Source organism: Rattus norvegicus, chromosome 3, assembly GCF_021556685.1.
Source record: "Rattus norvegicus strain SHRSP/BbbUtx chromosome 3, alternate assembly SHRSP_T2T, whole genome shotgun sequence".
NCBI classification, from domain to species: domain Eukaryota; kingdom Metazoa; phylum Chordata; class Mammalia; order Rodentia; family Muridae; genus Rattus; species Rattus norvegicus.
In genome coordinates this window covers 61,024,444-61,041,974 of record NC_141536.1, presented here as the reverse complement: position 1 = coordinate 61,041,974, position 17,531 = coordinate 61,024,444, and the positions used below count along the sequence as shown (strand labels likewise).

General features: G+C 44.4%; 1 protein-coding gene across 2 annotated transcripts in view; it reads left to right on the top strand.

Annotated features, from left to right (window-relative positions):
- The window catches only part of Ttn (titin), a 272,327-nt gene that overhangs the window by 64,381 nt on the left and 190,415 nt on the right, over nt 1-17,531 (top strand). Inside the window, exons 46-67 of one of the 2 annotated variants that reach the window (XM_087654755.1) lie at nt 1,829-4,456; nt 5,244-5,522; nt 7,805-8,368; nt 9,293-9,574; nt 9,676-9,954; nt 10,376-10,654; nt 10,752-11,030; nt 11,150-11,437; nt 11,546-11,824; nt 11,930-12,211; nt 12,303-12,581; nt 12,688-12,966; nt 13,065-13,343; nt 13,612-13,899; nt 14,019-14,297; nt 14,443-14,724; nt 14,825-15,103; nt 15,222-15,500; nt 15,612-15,890; nt 15,987-16,274; nt 16,514-16,792; nt 16,993-17,274. In XM_087654755.1, the coding sequence (XP_087510881.1) occupies nt 1,829-4,456; nt 5,244-5,522; nt 7,805-8,368; nt 9,293-9,574; nt 9,676-9,954; nt 10,376-10,654; nt 10,752-11,030; nt 11,150-11,437; nt 11,546-11,824; nt 11,930-12,211; nt 12,303-12,581; nt 12,688-12,966; nt 13,065-13,343; nt 13,612-13,899; nt 14,019-14,297; nt 14,443-14,724; nt 14,825-15,103; nt 15,222-15,500; nt 15,612-15,890; nt 15,987-16,274; nt 16,514-16,792; nt 16,993-17,274 (8,811 nt within the window). 2 annotated transcript variants of the gene reach the window in all.

The window sequence follows — 17,531 nt, the reverse complement described above, 5'->3', positions numbered from 1 at the left end:
ACACACACACACACAAAATCCAGAAAAGCAAATGTAAACAGGGGAGGAGGAAGATGTTTTCATAGTTGTTGATTTTTAAATGTATATTTTCACTCCCAGAAGAATGAAGGCTTTGGTTTTCTTATTATGATTCCATTAGTCTCAGATGCATTGGTCTTGAGGGTGTGTTGGATAATAACTGAAAGGAAAAAATAAGCCTCCCCCACACTTATAATCATGCGATGGAATCTTTTATTTTCTCACTCAATGACACACAACTTGAAAGCTTGGGATATGAATTTCCCCGACGCTTGATAAAGAATTCCATGTGTTACACAGAGTCGTTTAGCAGTCATCGTGAGATACTGTAGACTCGGGTGATTTTAGCTACAGCTTTCATAGTTGGGCCCATGCGAGGCTCGTGCACTGTATTTTTGTGTGTATGATAAATACTCCGTGTTTTGGAACAGGGGAAATTTTTTAAAATATTTTTACATATTAGCAGCTCAAGGTTCTTTAACTACATCCACGTCTGTTCCCTTCCCAAGTATTTTGGGGAGTAAAGAGAAGGGAAAGCTAATATACTTAGCACAGAGGCAAAGCTAAGTGGCCACTGATAGTCTTTTGAGTATGAAGTCATCAGTGGCTTATTAGGACAGTCACAAGTAGCTTAGTAAGTAAGTATGCCACACTTGAACTTCTCTCTGAGCCTCCAGCTCATTCTGCCCCCTTTGACTCCAGACAGGAAGGCGCTGCCCCAGTTTTCATCAGAGAAATAGCAGATGTTAAAATAAGCGTTGAAGACGTAGCTAAATTGTCAGATTTTTTACATGCTATAGACAAGTTTCCCTAGTGTTTTATAGCCAGGAGGCATGAGTCCTGTCTTCCAATATGCTAAAGCACTTGACCAGCAAGGAATTAAGGCACAGAACTATTCAGTGTAAAATGAGAGAAGTGGATTAATAAAATTAAACTACCATTTATTTAGGGAATAAAACTTGCAGTAACAGGGCAGTCCAATATCCCCAGCAGACTGAATTAAGAACCTACTTCCTTTTGATAAGCTACCTGTCTCTCACTTGGTTGTTTGAGATCCTGTTAAAAGAGTGCATGTTACTCGGTGCCCCCTATACAACTGCCTTCCCATAAATTGTCATCAATGTTTGAATATTGGAGTCATTTTTTCTTATTTCTGCCTTCTGCTTTCTTAACTGTCTTATTATAAAATATCTCTCGAAGTACGTTGACAAGTTATGTGAGTGACAGGAGACCTGATTTCCTAATATCAGCAGTTCCTGCAGGAGTCAGAAATCAAACCTTTCCTATAGCCTCATATAGGAAGGGCACCAAACAGGCCTAGAACTGGGAATGCCCCTGCCTCAGTCTTTGAACCTGGGACTATGCCTGGCTAGCCTTTGGTTTTGTTATTGTTGCTGATATCTGTTTAGAAGGGCTAGTTTAAACATGTTTTCTTTGAAAATGATCACTAAATTCAAGAAAGTCCCATATAGCAATTGTATGTCTTGTTAGAAGTTGATGCAAGTGACCCTGGATTTACGATTTATTAAATGTTTATCTAGCACTTCTTCAAACTTCAGATCCAGATGTGTATTGCATTCGTGAACCTGAACAGATGAATTGGGTATAAAGTTGCTTTTTGTGCACTTGTTATAATTGCTTGATTTTCCTCGATAGCCTAAGAAAGTTAGGAACGCTGCGGGTTTTTGATAAGTTAACCTCACCACAACCTTGTTTCAATGCAGAAGGTCACTAATTGGTGTCTAATTCTTTGATACTGTTTGTTAAATGAAATCGTATGGTGACGTCATAATAATTTCTCTCCACACAGAAATTGCTAGCATTCTGTCTGCCAAGGAAGATTTTCAAACCTATAGTTCTGACCTACCTAATGAGAATGGAACACTTGAACTTCTGTCTGGGCCTCCAGCTCATTCCACCCAGTTTGATTCCAGACAGGAAGGCGCTGTCCCAGTTTTCATCAAAGAAATATCAGACGTTGAAATAAGCATTGAAGACGTAGCTAAATTGTCTGTTACTGTCGTTGGCTGCCCCAAGCCTAAAATTCAGTGGTTCTTTAATGGGATGCTATTAACCCCTTCTGCTGACTACAAATTTGTCTTTGATGGGAATAACCACAGCCTAATCATTCTGTTCACCAGATTTCAGGATGAGGGGGAGTACACGTGCATGGCCAGTAATGAATACGGAAGGGCAGTATGTAGTGCTCACCTAAAAGTAAGCCCTAAAGGAGAGAGGAGCAAGGACAAGGGATCAGTAGTGAAGGAAACTCTGGAGAAGCCTGAAGAACCTTGTTTGCCTTACTTTCTCAAGGAGTTAAAACCCGTGCACTGTGCTCCAGGAATCCCGGCTGTCTTTGAGTACTTGGTGCATGGAGAGCCTGCCCCCACTGTTTTATGGTTCAAAGAAGACATGCCGCTTTATACCAACGTTTGTTACACCATCATTCACAATCCTGACGGCTCTGGGACCTTTATTGTTAATGACCCTCAGAGGGGAGATAGTGGCCTGTACATCTGTAAGGCCGAGAACCTATGGGGGACATCCACCTGTACCGCAGAGCTTCTTGTGCTTCCGGAAGACACAGATGTGCCCGATGCCTCCTGCAAGGAAGAGTCCACCTCAGGAGTTCCTGGTGATTTTCTGGAAACATCTGCAAGAGGCCTTTCCGTTCAGGCATTTGACTCAGAGCAGGAAATTACAGCTTTTGCCAAGGGTGCTTTAGTTGCAGAGGAAAAGCTGCAGCTTCCTTATGAGCATAAGGTTGACAGCAGTGAACTGGGTACTGGGGTGACTCTAGGGGCTCAGAAGCTGCAACCCGTTATCATGTCCACTCTCCAGGGCACTGGGGAGCTGCCTTCCATAGATGGTGCCGTTCACACACAGCCAGGCAAAGAACCGCCCCCCACTTTACACCTGCAGACTGTCCAGTCTCAGAGGACCCTCCCCAAGGAAGATACTCTACAGTTTGAAGAGCCTGAGGAACTCTGCCCGGGTGCCTCATCTGCAGCACAAGTGAGTTCAGTCACCGTCAAGCCTCTGATAACCCTAACAGCTGAACCCAAAGGGAAGTCTCCACAGTCTTCAACAGCAGCTCCTGATGGTTCCCTTCTGTCCTCTGTCACTGAAGAAACACTCCATCTAGGAGAAAAGATGATCTCGGAAGTGGACAAAGAGCAAAGAGCTCTCCTCCTGAGTCAGAGCATAGCTGAGGGGTGTGTGGAAAGTTTAGAGGCGCTTAATGTTGCAGTCTCTGAGGTGCGCTCTGAGCCCCAAGTCCCTTTCCAACACACATGCATAGAAGAAGGCAAAACCCTGATGGCTAGTGCAGATACTCTCGAAAGCACAGGGCAAAACGTTGCCCTGAGGACCGAGGAGGGCAAGTCCCTAAGCTTCCCACTAGCACTTGAGGAAAAGCAGGTCCTACTTAAGGAAGAGCAATCAGAGGTCATGGCAGTGCCCACTAGCCAAACCTCTAAGCCTAAGAAAGAGCCCGAGGCAGTAAAGGGAGTGAAGGAGGTACAAGAAAGTGACCTGCTTTCTAAGGAAACATTGTTTTCTAGTATTCCCAAAGAGCAGCGACTACATCTGAAAACTCAGGTCCGAAGGGCTTTGCAGGCTGCCGTGGCCAGGGAGCAAGCAAGTCTTTTCTCCGAGTGGCTAAGAAACATTGACAAGGTGGAGGTCACAGCCGTAAACTTCACTCAAGAGCCCAAACGTATCCTGTGCACCTACCTTATCACCTCGGTGAAATCACTAACGGAAGAGTTAACCCTCACCATTGAAGACATAGATCCTCAGATGGCTAACCTGGAAACTGAACTTAAGGATGCCTTGTGCTCCATTGTCTGTGAAGAAAGAAACATCTTAATGGCTGAGGATCCGAGGTTTCAGGAAGAAGACAAAATAGGTGTGCAAGCAGGGAGAGGTCACCTTTCAGATGCACAGAAAGTTGAAACTGTCATAGAAGCTGAAGCCGACTTGAAGTACCTTGTCCCCAAAGAAGAGGTCAGCTGGTTGAACGTGGAGAGTCACTTCAAAGATGGAGATACCGATGAGGTTCCACAGACTGAGACTCTGAAGGTGGCAGAAGAGGGTGATACCCAGAAGACCAGTACAGTGAGGTCACAAGAAGAAGCTGAGGGTCCCTTAGCTGACCTTTGCCCTACTATACTTAAACCCTTAGTGGATACCATTTCTGAGAAAGGAGATACCGTCCACCTTACGTCATCCATATCAAATGCTAAGGAGGTGAACTGGTATTTCAAGGGTGACCTGGTGCCTCCAGGTGCCAAGTTCCAGTGCCTAAAAGAGGAGAATGCATACACCCTGGTAATCGAGTCAGTAAAGACAGAGGACGAAGGGGAGTATGTCTGTGAAGCCTCAAACGGCAATGGGAAAGCAATGACATCAGCCAAGCTCACTGTGGGAGAAAGAGGTTGGACTTTAAGGAGTAAATGCATCAGGCTCGGTTCTAATGTCCACCACTTTGTAATGATGTAGGCGTCACCACTGACTTTTCACTGTTGGCCACTGTTTCAGGATGCCAGCCATTTTCAGGAGGATTGAAAGTACAGACATAATCATGGTTATTAACGTACGTTTCTCACTGCCTGGTTGGGTCGTACATTATCATAGCCTCACTGCTACTTCTTCAATAAGACATATTCTTGTATGCTTTATGGTGATGAATACATTTTCCTACGAAAATGTTTCGATAATATATAATAATAAAGTTTTCAGTGCACGGGCGCTCCGAAACCACCAGGCTCTTCTCTAAACTCAGCGTGACCATGATTAGTTGTCTTCTCTTTCCGTCTGTTGGCTGTTGTCTCACCTCACCACGCCAGCTGGTCTATCTTGTGTTTGCACCTTATTTTCGGTTCCTAGACGGCAGGGTGTGTTTCAATGGTACACCCTGTGGTTGCGCATGCACACACACTGCGTTAGGTTTTAATAATGCCCCCCCCCCCGCAATTCACTGCAGAGTAACAATGGAAAATGTCACGTGCTTCTTTTTTGTCCTTTGTTTTTGTTTTTCTTTTTTTCTTTTGCTTTGCCTTCACGACTGTTCTCATCTCCCAGCCACGCGCCTTCGAGTGCTGCAAACCGTCTCACCAATTTCACCTGTCAATTTTGTTAACAGCGACAAAAGTTAGCCTGCAAAGAGAAATGCGGGATGCCTGGGAAGGGGGCATGCTAACGGGTTCTGCTTCTGTTCGCAGCTGCCCCTGTGATCAAAAGGAGAATTGAGCCCTTGGAAGTAGCTCTGGGCCACCTAGCCAAATTCACCTGTGAGATCCAAGGAGCCCCCAGTGTCCGGTTCCAGTGGTTCAAAGCTGGCAGAGAGATTTATGAGAGCGACAAGTGTTCCATTCGATCTTCGAACTACATCTCCAGCCTGGAGATCCTGAGGACCCAGGTCGTTGACTGTGGCGAGTATACCTGCAAAGCCTCCAACGAGTATGGCAGTGTCAGCTGCACCGCCACGCTGACCGTGACAGGTAAATGCCACACACTCAGCCAGGGGTGCAGTCACCTCATCTTAGGGTGTGTGGTGCTTTTCGTACAGGTGCAGAGCGTGTCACCACTGGGGGGATACTGACATCCTCTGTGGTATCACGTTGACTGAGGACCACAGAGGGCATGGGGACAAGTCATTCTTCAGTCACATTTCTGCCTGCAGCCAGAGCAAAAGTTTCGTGATTGGAGGGGAAAATGTTAAGTCATCAATTGAGCCTGACTTTGCTCTTAATGTGAAACATTTGAGAAATGTTTGGTGCTACTAAAAAATTAAAAAATAAATAACCAGGCAGTGGTGGTGATGCACACCTTTAATCCCAGCACTCAAGAGACAGAGGCAGATGGAGCCATGAGTTTGAGGCCAACCTGGTCTACAGAGTGAATTCCAGGACAGCCAGGGCTACATAAAAAAAAAAAAAAACAAAAAACAAAAAACAAAACAAAAAACCCTTGTCTCAAAAAAATCCTCTATATACTTGATTATAACAACCCAAATAACCAATCAGAAATAGTGACAGAGTTACAAATAAAGCCAGAATATGCAGCTAACATTAAACAAAGTTCAGTAATAAGATAGGCACTAGGGCAGGGCTTCAAACTAAGGATGCTCACTCCGGACTTCTAACTTTAAAATAAGGGCAATTACACAAATACTCTATTCTCAATATCCTAATTGACATGAAGGGTAAATTTCAATGTGTTAATCCCCAACAAATGATTGAATTTCCTCCTTGTCAAAAAAAAAATTAGTCCCTCTTTCTTTCTTTCCTTCCTTCCTCTCTCCCTTTCTTCTCCCTCTGTCCCTCCTTCCCTCCCTCCTTCTTTTCTTTCCTTGCTTCCTTTCTCCCTCCCTCCCTTCCTCCCTCCCTCCCCTCCCTCATTTTCTCCCTCCCACCCACCCACCCTTCCTCCCTCCCTCCCTTCCTCCCCCCTCCCTCATTTCCCCCTCCCTCATTTCCTCCCTCCCACCCACCCACCCTTCCTCCCTCCCTCCCTTCCTCCCCCCTCCCTCATTTCCTCCCTCCCTCCTTTCCTTCCTTCCCTCCCCCTCCTTTTCTTAGTAGTGGCTTGAAACTCAGCAGTGATCGAAGAGACTCTCCCTGGGTAGGAGGGCTGCTCTTAGGTGCAAGTCTTACTCAATGAGAATGTCAAGGAGAAGGAAGCCTGCTCATCCACCTCAGAAAAAGGAGTTCTTTGAAGCATTTTTTTTCTTTGAAACTTTATTCCACAGTAGAAAATCTCCAAGATTCCAGGAAACCTCTACAGTGGCGTTTCCATGCAGATAATACTGTGGCATTCTTCTTCACTTTTATTGGTTTGAGATTAAGATAATTACACTATTTACCCTTTCTTCCCTCTGCCCCCTCCTAGATAACCCTCCTTGCTTTCTCTTTTCATTATTCATGGTCTCTTTTTTGTTAATTGCTGTAACATGTATAACAGATATAGATTCCTAAATAAACCCCGTTCAGTCCGTGTAATGTTACTTGTAGGTTTTCCTGACTGTTGGGTATTAGGTAACCAATTGGTGTGTTCCTCCCTGGGAAAGACTATGTTTCCCACCCACAGTTTTCTTAGTTGCCTGTAGGGGCTGAGGCCTCATGGACTTTTCTCCATGATGCTACTATTCTTAATGACAGCTAAGGATTTTTTTTTTACACAAATTAGCCCAGCCCAGTAATGGGGCTGACCCAAATCTTTAGCTCCTTTGTTTTTAAAGGACAGGGAGTTAGCGTCTGTGTCTCTTATCAGCAAGAGAAGAACCTCAAGCTTTGCTTCATAATGGTGAATGGGAATAGGAAGTTTCTGCTGTGAAATATTTTGCATGATTTGATGTGAACTGATATAAGGATTTCCTGCCATCCCAGAGGGTTAGAACGACCTCTGTAAGGTTCCATAATGTTTCAATCTTACCCCATTTTCAGACGACCCATGAATTTTCTCAACCTTTCTTCTGGTCTTCTAATTTACAAAAGTAAAATTACTGAATTTTTTTATTACATAGTTCTAACTTTTGACCCTCTGGTGTAACAGAGAAAGCCTTAGCAACACTGCTTCTCGAGGGAACAAATGTCTTTTCCTTCGCTAGAGACAATTCATCCTTCTCCTTTCCCAACCTTTGGTCTTATCCCCACACTGTTGTTTAAGGCAATGTCTTCTGTTCACCTGGCGACATAACTTATCTCTTTCTGCCTTGGAATATGTTATTGCAGTGGGAACTTTGGTGCAGACCACATGTAACACGGAAACCTTTCTTTTGCAGAGGCGTATCCACCAACCTTTCTCTCCAGGCCCAAGTCCCTTACGACTTTCGTGGGTAAGGCAGCCAAGTTTCTCTGCACAGTGTCAGGGACTCCGGTGATTGAGACCATCTGGCAGAAAGACGGTACTGCCCTGTCGCCGTCACCTGACTGCCGGATCACAGACGCAGACAACAAGCACAGTTTAGAACTCTCAAATCTTACTGTTCAGGACAGGGGTGTTTACTCTTGTAAGGCTTCTAACAAATTCGGAGCAGATATCTGCCAAGCCGAGTTGACCATCATTGACAAACCCCACTTCATTAAAGAGTTGGAGCCTGTGCAGTCCGCCATCAATAAGAAGATCCACCTTGAATGCCAAGTAGATGAGGATAGGAAAGTTAGCATCACGTGGAGCAAAGATGGGCAAAAACTGCCCGCTGGGAAAGACTACAAGATCTATTTTGAAGATAAAATAGCATCACTTGAGATTCCTCTGGCCAAACTCAAAGATTCGGGAACCTATTCATGCACAGCTTCCAATGAGGCTGGGAGCAGTTCCTCGTCTGCCACAGTCGCGGTCCGAGGTAAGAGTGCCTGGCAGCTCTCTGCCACTTCCTGTCTGAAAGGAAGCCTTGGAAGGGTCTCCCTCTTCTGTGAACATTCTCTGACAGCTCTACCATCCCTATCCTTTGTTATTAATTAAATTCTCAACGTAAACCTCTGGGTCTGGGAAAGTGGTGACATCAGTTGGTAGGCTGTCATTTGGTTGGTTTTATTTTTGTTTAATCTTCTTAAGAGTCCGCTTACTTTTTTTTTTAACAAAGGCAATTATAAATCTCGCTTAAAATTTAAATGTGTGGGCAACTCTTAGCCGTCTTCTTTTTAAATAATTTATTTTGAAGTGATAATGAATTAACTTAATTTCCCTTTCCTCCCTCTTCACCATCCCATACACCCCTCCTTGTTCTCTTGCAAATCTACCGCCTCTTTTTTTTTTAAATTATTATTAACTGTTGTCTATACACACATACCCTTAAATACACAAATGCGACCTGCTTCATCTATAGAATGCTATTGGTACATATGTTTTCAGGACTAACCGTTTGGTGTTGGATAACCAATCGACATGCTCCTCCCTGGGGAACACTATGTCTCCTTCTCTCAGCTTTCCTCAGCTGCCTGCAGTCCTTTGTGTGGGTTGAAAGCTGGTGGGACACCCTGCCCCATCCAATAGATGTTAGCATGTCTATTATTGCTGTCTTTGTTCAGAAAGTCACTCTTCATATAGATATAGTCTGCTTGCTTGTGTCTTTTTTTTTCTTTTGTCCTTTCTATCAAGGGATGAGAAAAGTGTTTCTGAATGAAGGGAAAGGGCAGAATGTATCATGGCTTGCTCAGAAGTTTTGTCAAGATTCGTTTTCTGTCTTTTGTCACATGTGTCTGCTTCTCTTTTGTGGTGTGTACGGTTCAGTCATCCTCTCCATTTTTTTTCCCTACGCATCATGTAGAACCGCCATCCTTCGTGAAGAAGGTGGATCCCTCTTATTTAATGCTCCCGGGCGAATCAGCGCGCCTCCATTGCAAGCTGAAAGGCTCACCTGTGATCCAGGTCACTTGGTTCAAAAATAACAAAGAACTTAGTGAAAGCAACACGGTCCGCATGTCTTTTGCCAATTCTGAGGCTATCCTCGACATCACTGATGTAAAAGTTGATGACAGCGGCACATACTCCTGTGAAGCCACCAATGACGCGGGCAGTGACAGCTGCAGTACTGAAGTAGTTATCAAAGGTTTGTCCGCTGAGCCGCCAGCGCTCGCTTCCCTGAGAACATTTGCCTTTCTTTCCTTTGCTTGTAACTCACAGCTCACTCTGTGCTTTGTGCTTTTGTAGAGCCTCCCTCTTTCATCAAAACTCTTGAGCCTGCACACATAGTGCGAGGGGCCAATGCACTGCTTCAGTGTGAGGTCGCGGGCACGGGACCCTTCGAAGTTAGCTGGTTTAAAGACAAGAAGCAAATCCGAAGTAGTAAAAAGTACAGGTTGTTTACTCAGAAGACCTTTGTGTTTCTGGAAATCACATCTTTCAATAGCGCCGACGTTGGCGATTACGAATGTGTGGTGGCTAATGAAGTTGGAAAGTGTGGCTGTGTTGCCACACACTTGCTAAAAGGTCAGTGAGGGGGGGTGGGATGTTCCTGTAAATGGCCCAAATAGCTTTCTTAAACCGTGGAAAGAAAGCTAATTCTTTTCCTTTCTTCTGACCTTTGCAATGTGCTTTTGCCTTAGTTTGAACTCTGGGCCAAGGGCTTTTATTCGAGTCTTCATCTTGATATGAGCAGAAATGTTTATTAAATCGTAGCAAAAGGGAATTACGTAAAAAGTCATTTTGCTCACTGGCATTTCTTTCTGTGCCTCTCTTGAATGGAATTGATAGTTCTTCTTGTTAATTTCTTTCTTCTTTCTAATAAATGAGGGATGGGAAATGGTTGCATTGGACAAGGGAAACAACCTGGATGACCCCCTGCAGCAGTGGCGATGGGGCTGAGAGTGCCTGGGAACTGACAGCCTGTCTGCCTTCTTTCCTTAACTAGAACCACCAACCTTTGTCAAGAAAGTAGATGACTTTACAGCCCTAGCAGGACAAACTGTTACCTTACAAGCTGCCGTGAGAGGGTCAGAACCCATTTCTGTCATGTGGATGAAAGGCCAAGAAGTCATTAAAGAGGATGGAAAAATCAAAATGAGCTTTTCCAGTGGAGTTGCAGTCTTGACCATCTCTGATGTTCAGATCGGTTTGGGTGGCAAATACACGTGCCTAGCTGAAAACGAAGCTGGGAGCCAGACGTCTGTCGGGGAGTTGATAGTGAAAGGTTCGTGTAGGGACATTTTAACTTCTAAGTGCCCTTTTCACTTAAAGTGAAGCCTTAATTCACACTAAGGAACCCTAACTGTCTGATGCCTTTGTAGAACCTGCCAAAATCATTGAGCGAGCAGAACTGATCCAGGTGACCGCAGGGGACCCAGCCACTCTGGAGTACACAGTCTCGGGCACCCCAGAACTCAAGCCCAAGTGGTACAAAGACGGGAGACCCTTGGTTGCTAGTAAAAAGTACCGAATCAGTTTTAAAAACAACATTGCCCAGCTGAAATTTTATTCCGCTGAACTGCACGACAGTGGCCAGTACACATTTGAGATTTCCAACGAAGTGGGTAGCAGCTCATGTGAGACCACGTTTACTGTGTTAGGTTAGTATTTTTAGGAAACCATGTTACGTCGTGCTCTACAACCCATCAAAGCTGTCCAGAGGTGAAGCACTGGGCAGTCTGCCATATTGATCTCGCTTTCTTTCTTATACCATGAACAGATCGAGACATCGCTCCACTATTCACCAAACCCTTACGTAACGTGGACAGTGTCGTTGGCGGTGCCTGCAGGTTAGACTGCAAAATCGCCGGCTCACTCCCCATGAGGGTTTCCTGGTTTAAGGATGGCAAGGAAATCGCTGCTTCTGACAGATACCAGATAGCATTTGTGGAAGGCACAGCCTCTTTGGAGATCAGTAGAGTAGACATGAACGACGCAGGGAATTTCACCTGTCGGGCCACAAATTCTGTGGGCAGCAAAGACAGCAGAGGAGCCCTGATTGTGCAAGGTTGGCTAGGAACTTTGTAGTCTGTTTTACCAATGTTCAAATTAAGCCAACTTCCATTGGGTCCAGACTTGTAACTCCTTCAAATTCTGTCTTCTACCTCTTCTTCAGAACCACCCAGTTTTGTAACTAAGCCAGAGTCCAGGGATGTTCTGCCTGGCTCGGCAGTCTGTCTGAAGAGTGCTTTCCAAGGATCTACTCCCCTTACCATCAGGTGGTTTAAGGGCGACAAGGAGTTGGTTTCTGGTGGGAGCTGTTATATTACCAAAGAAGCCTCAGAGAGTTCCCTGGAGCTCTACGCAGTGAAAACCACGGATTCGGGCACTTACACGTGCAAAGTCAGCAACGTAGCCGGGAGTGTGGAGTGCAGTGCAAACTTGTTTGTGAAAGGTTTGCATTCTTCTTTTGACACCTTTGGGCGGCCCCGAGACCCTTTCTACATAAGCGTCTTCCTCTTTTCTACTGCTCTTCTTAATAACTCCCTTCCTTCCACAGAGCCCGCTACATTTACTGAAAAGTTAGAACCATCACAACTGTTAAAGAAAGGAGATGCCACTCAGCTAGTCTGCAAAGTCACGGGCACCCCTCCAATTAAGATAACTTGGTTTGCGAATGACCGAGAACTGAGGGAGAGCAGCAAACACAAGATGTCTTTTGTGGAGTCCACTGCGGTTTTAAGGCTTACCGATGTGGCCATTGAAGACAGTGGGGAATACATGTGTGAGGCTCAAAACGAGGCTGGCAGTGACCACTGCACTAGCATTGTCATAGTCAAAGGTCGGTTCTCACCTCATCCCCATGTGACCAAACTTTGGGCTCACAGCACAGGTCCTTGCCCATTAACACAGGCCATTCTTTTCTACTATAGAGTCACCTTACTTTACCAAGGAATTTAAGTCCATTGAAGTATTAAAGGAGTATGATGTCATGCTGCTGGCCGAGGTGGCAGGCACCCCTCCCTTTGAGATCACTTGGTTCAAAGACAACACAACCCTTCGAAGCGGTAGAAAGTATAAAACCTTCATTCAGGATCAGCTGGTGAGCCTGCAGATCCTCAAGTTTGTAGCTTCAGATGCAGGTGAATACCAGTGCCGGGTGACCAACGAGGTGGGCAGCAGTACCTGCAGTGCCCGGGTGACATTAAGAGGTCAGTGTTGGCTTAGTTGATGGACGGGCTCTCCTACCCAGACACATGTTAAGTTTCTAGATTCGGTCTTGCCGTAGCACTGATTGAGAACCCGTTCTTCTGATAGAACCCCCGTCCTTCATTAAGAAGATCGAAACCACCAGTTCCCTCCGTGGAGGTACAGCTGCCTTCCAGGCCACTCTGAAAGGCTCCTTGCCAATCACTGTGACGTGGTTAAAAGACAATGATGAGATCACCGAAGATGACAATATAAGAATGACTTTTGAGAACAACGTGGCTAGTCTATACCTCAGTGGTATTGAAGTCAAGCATGATGGGAAATATGTCTGTCAAGCCAAAAATGATGCAGGCATACAAAGGTGTTCTGCATTACTCTCAGTGAAAGGTTGGTCCGGAAATCGACCTTGGGTTGGAGGGAGAAATAGATAATAGACCATACAGCGGGGCACTTCATAGCCCATACCTGTCCTTTGTCTTCTACAGAACCTGCGACAATAACAGAGGAAGCTGTGTCCATAGATGTCACTCAAGGAGACCCAGCCACTTTGCAAGTTAAATTTTCAGGGACTAAGGAGATTTCAGCCAAATGGTTTAAGGATGGCCAAGAACTTACCCTGGGTCCAAAATACAAAATCAGTGTCACTGACACAGTCTCAATACTAAAGATTATTTCCACAGAGAAGAAAGATAGTGGAGAATATACTTTTGAGGTCCAAAACGATGTTGGGAGAAGCAGCTGCAAGGCTAGCATTAATGTCTTAGGTTGGTATTGTTTCTACTGATAGAAGTTGAGTGTTTCAGGGGCTCTTCTTCTTGTATGATTTAAGAAAAAACACAGGGCTCTGGGTACAGTTCAATAAAAGAATACACTTGCCTTGTGTGTACAAGATACTGGGTTCAGGTCTTAGCACCTTGTGGTCAGAGACAGAGAAGTGGGGAAGAGAGGAAGAGGGAGAGGGAGAGAGAATGTTAAGAGAGAGAACAAAAATAGTTAGATTAACCTAACCTTTTCTTGCTTTTTGTTGGCTAGATCTTATTATACCTCCTTCATTCACCAAAAAACTGAGAAAGATGGACAGCATTAAAGGGTCTTTTATCGACTTAGAGTGTATAGTGGCTGGATCACATCCCATAAGCATCCAATGGTTCAAAGACGACCAAGAAATCTCAGCTAGTGACAAGTACAAATTCTCTTTTCATGACAATACTGCCTTCTTAGAGATCAGTCAGCTGGAAGGCACAGACAGTGGAACTTACACCTGTTCTGCCACCAACAAGGCAGGCCACAGCCAGTGCAGTGGTCACCTGACAGTCAAAGGTTGGCAATTTTTAATCTCTATCTTTCCAAACTTTATTGCCTTACACTTCTTAATTTCCCCTTCATTGAGTTCTAAAATAAATTGTCTCTCTCTTTTGCTTCCTGTTCTTTCATACCAGAACCCCCTTACTTCGTGGAAAAGCCACAGTCACAAGATGTGAATCCCAGCACAAGGGTTCAATTGAAGGCTCTTGTGGGTGGCACTGCACCCATGACAATAAAGTGGTTTAAAGATAACAAGGAGCTGCACCCTGGGGCAGCTCGCTCGGTTTGGAAGGATGACACCTCCACCATTCTTGAACTCTTTTCAGCCAAAGCTGCCGACTCCGGGACCTACATTTGCCAGCTAAGCAATGATGTTGGCACGACAAGCAGTAAAGCCACCATCTTTGTAAAAGGTCTGGTCTCTAGATCGTCTCTTTTTTTCTTGCTTGCTTAACTGGTCTTTGGGAAGGGAAAGTTCATTAAGAAAATGGTTTCGTTTGTTGAGCTTTGTTTTAAAAACCATTCAGCATGTTGCTCTCTTTTTTCCTTCTTCTTTAGAACCTCCTCAATTCATTAAGAAGCCCAGCCCAGTGCTAGTGCTGAGAAATGGACAGTCAACAACATTTGAATGCCAAGTAACAGGCACCCCGGAAATCAGAGTGTCTTGGTATTTGGATGGGAATGAAATAACAGATCTTAGGAGATACGGCATTTCTTTTGTGGATGGTTTAGCCACTTTCCAGATTTCTAATGCCAGGGTTGAAAATAGTGGGACTTACGTCTGTGAAGCTCGAAATGACGCAGGCACTGCGAGCTGTAGCATCGAACTAAAAGTGAAAGGTTCGTTATGGAGTCCGCTTTGCGTTTTAGCCGGGCTGCCTGCGGGGGCCGAGGTTTCTCTTGAGTTAAGCTTCTCTCTGTCCTCCTTTTGACTCTGTAGAGCCTCCCATCTTTATCAGGGAGCTGGAGCCTGTGGAGGTAGTAAAGGACAGCGACGTGGAACTAGAGTGTGAGGTCATGGGGACAACTCCATTTGAAGTCACTTGGCTGAAGAATAACAAGGAAATCAGAAGTGGCAAAAAGTACACAATGTCTGAGAAGATGTCAGTGTTTTACCTGCACATAACCAAGTGTGCCCCTTCAGATGTTGGTGAATATCAGTGCATCATAGCCAACGAAGGAGGCAGCTGTGCTTGCACTGCACGAGTTGCCCTGAAAGGTCAGTCACGTGCTAGGACCAGCCACCAAGTCAAAATACTGAGTGCTCTTTAATGAGTAGGTAATGAGTAGGAGTTAAAAGGTGCCTTTTCTTGAACCACTGTCTCATTTAATCACAGAACCACCATCGTTCATCAAGAAGATAGAAAATGTCACCACCGTCTTGAAGAGTTCCGCCACCTTTCAGAGCACCGTGGCAGGCTCACCTCCGATTTCTATAACTTGGCTAAAAGATGACCAGATTCTTGAGGAAAATGACAATGTCCATATTTCTTTTGAGGATAGTGTGGCCACACTTCAAGTCCGGAGTGTGGACAACGGGCACAGTGGGCGATACACATGTCAAGCCAAGAATGAGTCAGGAGTGGAGAGGTGTTATGCTTTCCTCTTAGTACAAGGTCAGTGAGCTATTCCCTGAGATTGTGTTCTATAGGGATAGTTGTATATGTGTGTTTGGGTTCTAGTAGAATCACCAATCTAATTTATGCACGTTTTCATTCTTACTACAGAACCTGCTCAAATCATAGAGAAAGCTAAGTCAGTTGATGTTACCGAGAAAGACCCAGTCACCTTGGAGTGTGTGGTGGCAGGAACACCAGAACTCAAAGTCAAATGGCTTAAAGATGGGAAACAGATTGTACCCAGTAGATATTTTTCAATGAGTTTTGAAAATAATGTGGCCAGTTTTAGGATTCAGTCAGTAATGAAGCAAGACAGTGGACAGTACACGTTCAAGGTGGAAAACGACTTTGGAAGCAGTAGCTGTGATGCCTACCTAAGAGTGCTAGGTGTGTACCTTTGCCCCTACCTTACCTTACAGCATAGACCTTGTAGACGAGGAGCAACAGACTAATGGCTGTGTTTTTGCTATTTGCCTTGGATAGACCAAGACATTCCTCCATCGTTCACCAAAAAGTTAACCAAAATGGATAAAGTTCTGGGATCTTCTATCCACATGGAGTGCAAGGTTTCTGGGTCACTTCCTATCAATGCTCAGTGGTTTAAAGATGGAAAAGAAATATCTACAAGTGCAAAATACAGACTTGTATGTCACGAAAATACCGTGTCAATGGAAGTTAGTAATCTGGAATTAGAAGACACTGCAAATTATACCTGCAAGGTGTCCAATGTAGCAGGAGACAATGCTTGTAGTGGCATCTTAACTGTGAAAGGTCAGAGCTCATTTGTATCTTCTAAGTTCTTCTTTGTAGGCACTTCCAAAACACACCACTCTTAACCTTGTATCCTCAGAAGTAAAGCTCTTAATAATTCTGTTTCTTTCCATTCACATTCATTGGGCTCAAGAAATATTTAATCGTTACCTCTTTTCCTGAGTTGTTTTCTTATATGTCTATAAAAATCATTGAGCTACAAGGGCTATAACTAAATATGATTCTCTTAAAATCTGTAGAACCACCAAGCTTCCTAGTGAAACCTGAGAGGCAGCAAGCTATACCGGATTCTACAGTGGAATTTAAGGCTGTGTTGAAAGGAACACCACCATTCAAAATTAAATGGCTTAAAGATGATGTGGAACTTGTCTCAGGACCTAAGTGTTTCATTGGCTTGGAAGGGTCAACCAGCTTCTTAAACCTCTACTCAGTGGATGCTTCTAAGACTGGACAGTATACTTGCCAAGTTACCAATGATGTTGGTAGCGACTCTTGCACTACAATGTTGCTTGTGACAGGTGTGCAAGTTTCCTTGTCTTATGTTTCTGTCCGATCCATGCCTCCTTTGTTCCTGTGCTCTGTTACAATGTAGCTTTCTAACTCAGTAGAGCCTATTTCCCAGATCTTGGTCTGTCTCTCCCTTTTCTACATACTGCCCAATTGGACTTTTGTGACTTGTTGTTGTTCTTTCATAATTTCCCTTTTCCTGACTCTTTAGAACCACCGAAGTTTGTAAAGAAATTAGAAGCTTCCAAAATAGTAAAAGCAGGTGACTCGGCACGATTGGAATGCAAGATTACTGGATCTCCAGAAATTCGAGTTGTGTGGTATAGAAATGAACATGAGCTCACAGCCAGTGATAAATACCAGATGACGTTCATTGACTCAGTGGCAGTCATGCAGATGAACAGCCTCGGGACAGAGGACAGTGGGGATTTTATCTGTGAGGCTCAGAATCCTGCTGGCAGCACCAGCTGCAGTACCAAGGTTATAGTAAAAGGTAGAAATATCTTTCTTTTTCTCATTCATGGAAACCCATCACCTTCTCCCCTGGGTCTCATGGCTTCTTCACTGCTTTCTTAGTTTCTATCTCAAAGCTAGAATATTTCATAAATATAGACATATGTCCTTGATTGAATGTCCTTTTCCTATTAAGTTTATTTTACATGCAGGTGATCATTTTGAAACATTTTTCTTGTAATTTTAATGCTATTATTCTGATCACCTAACACAGTGACCAAGCATTGAATTAGATAT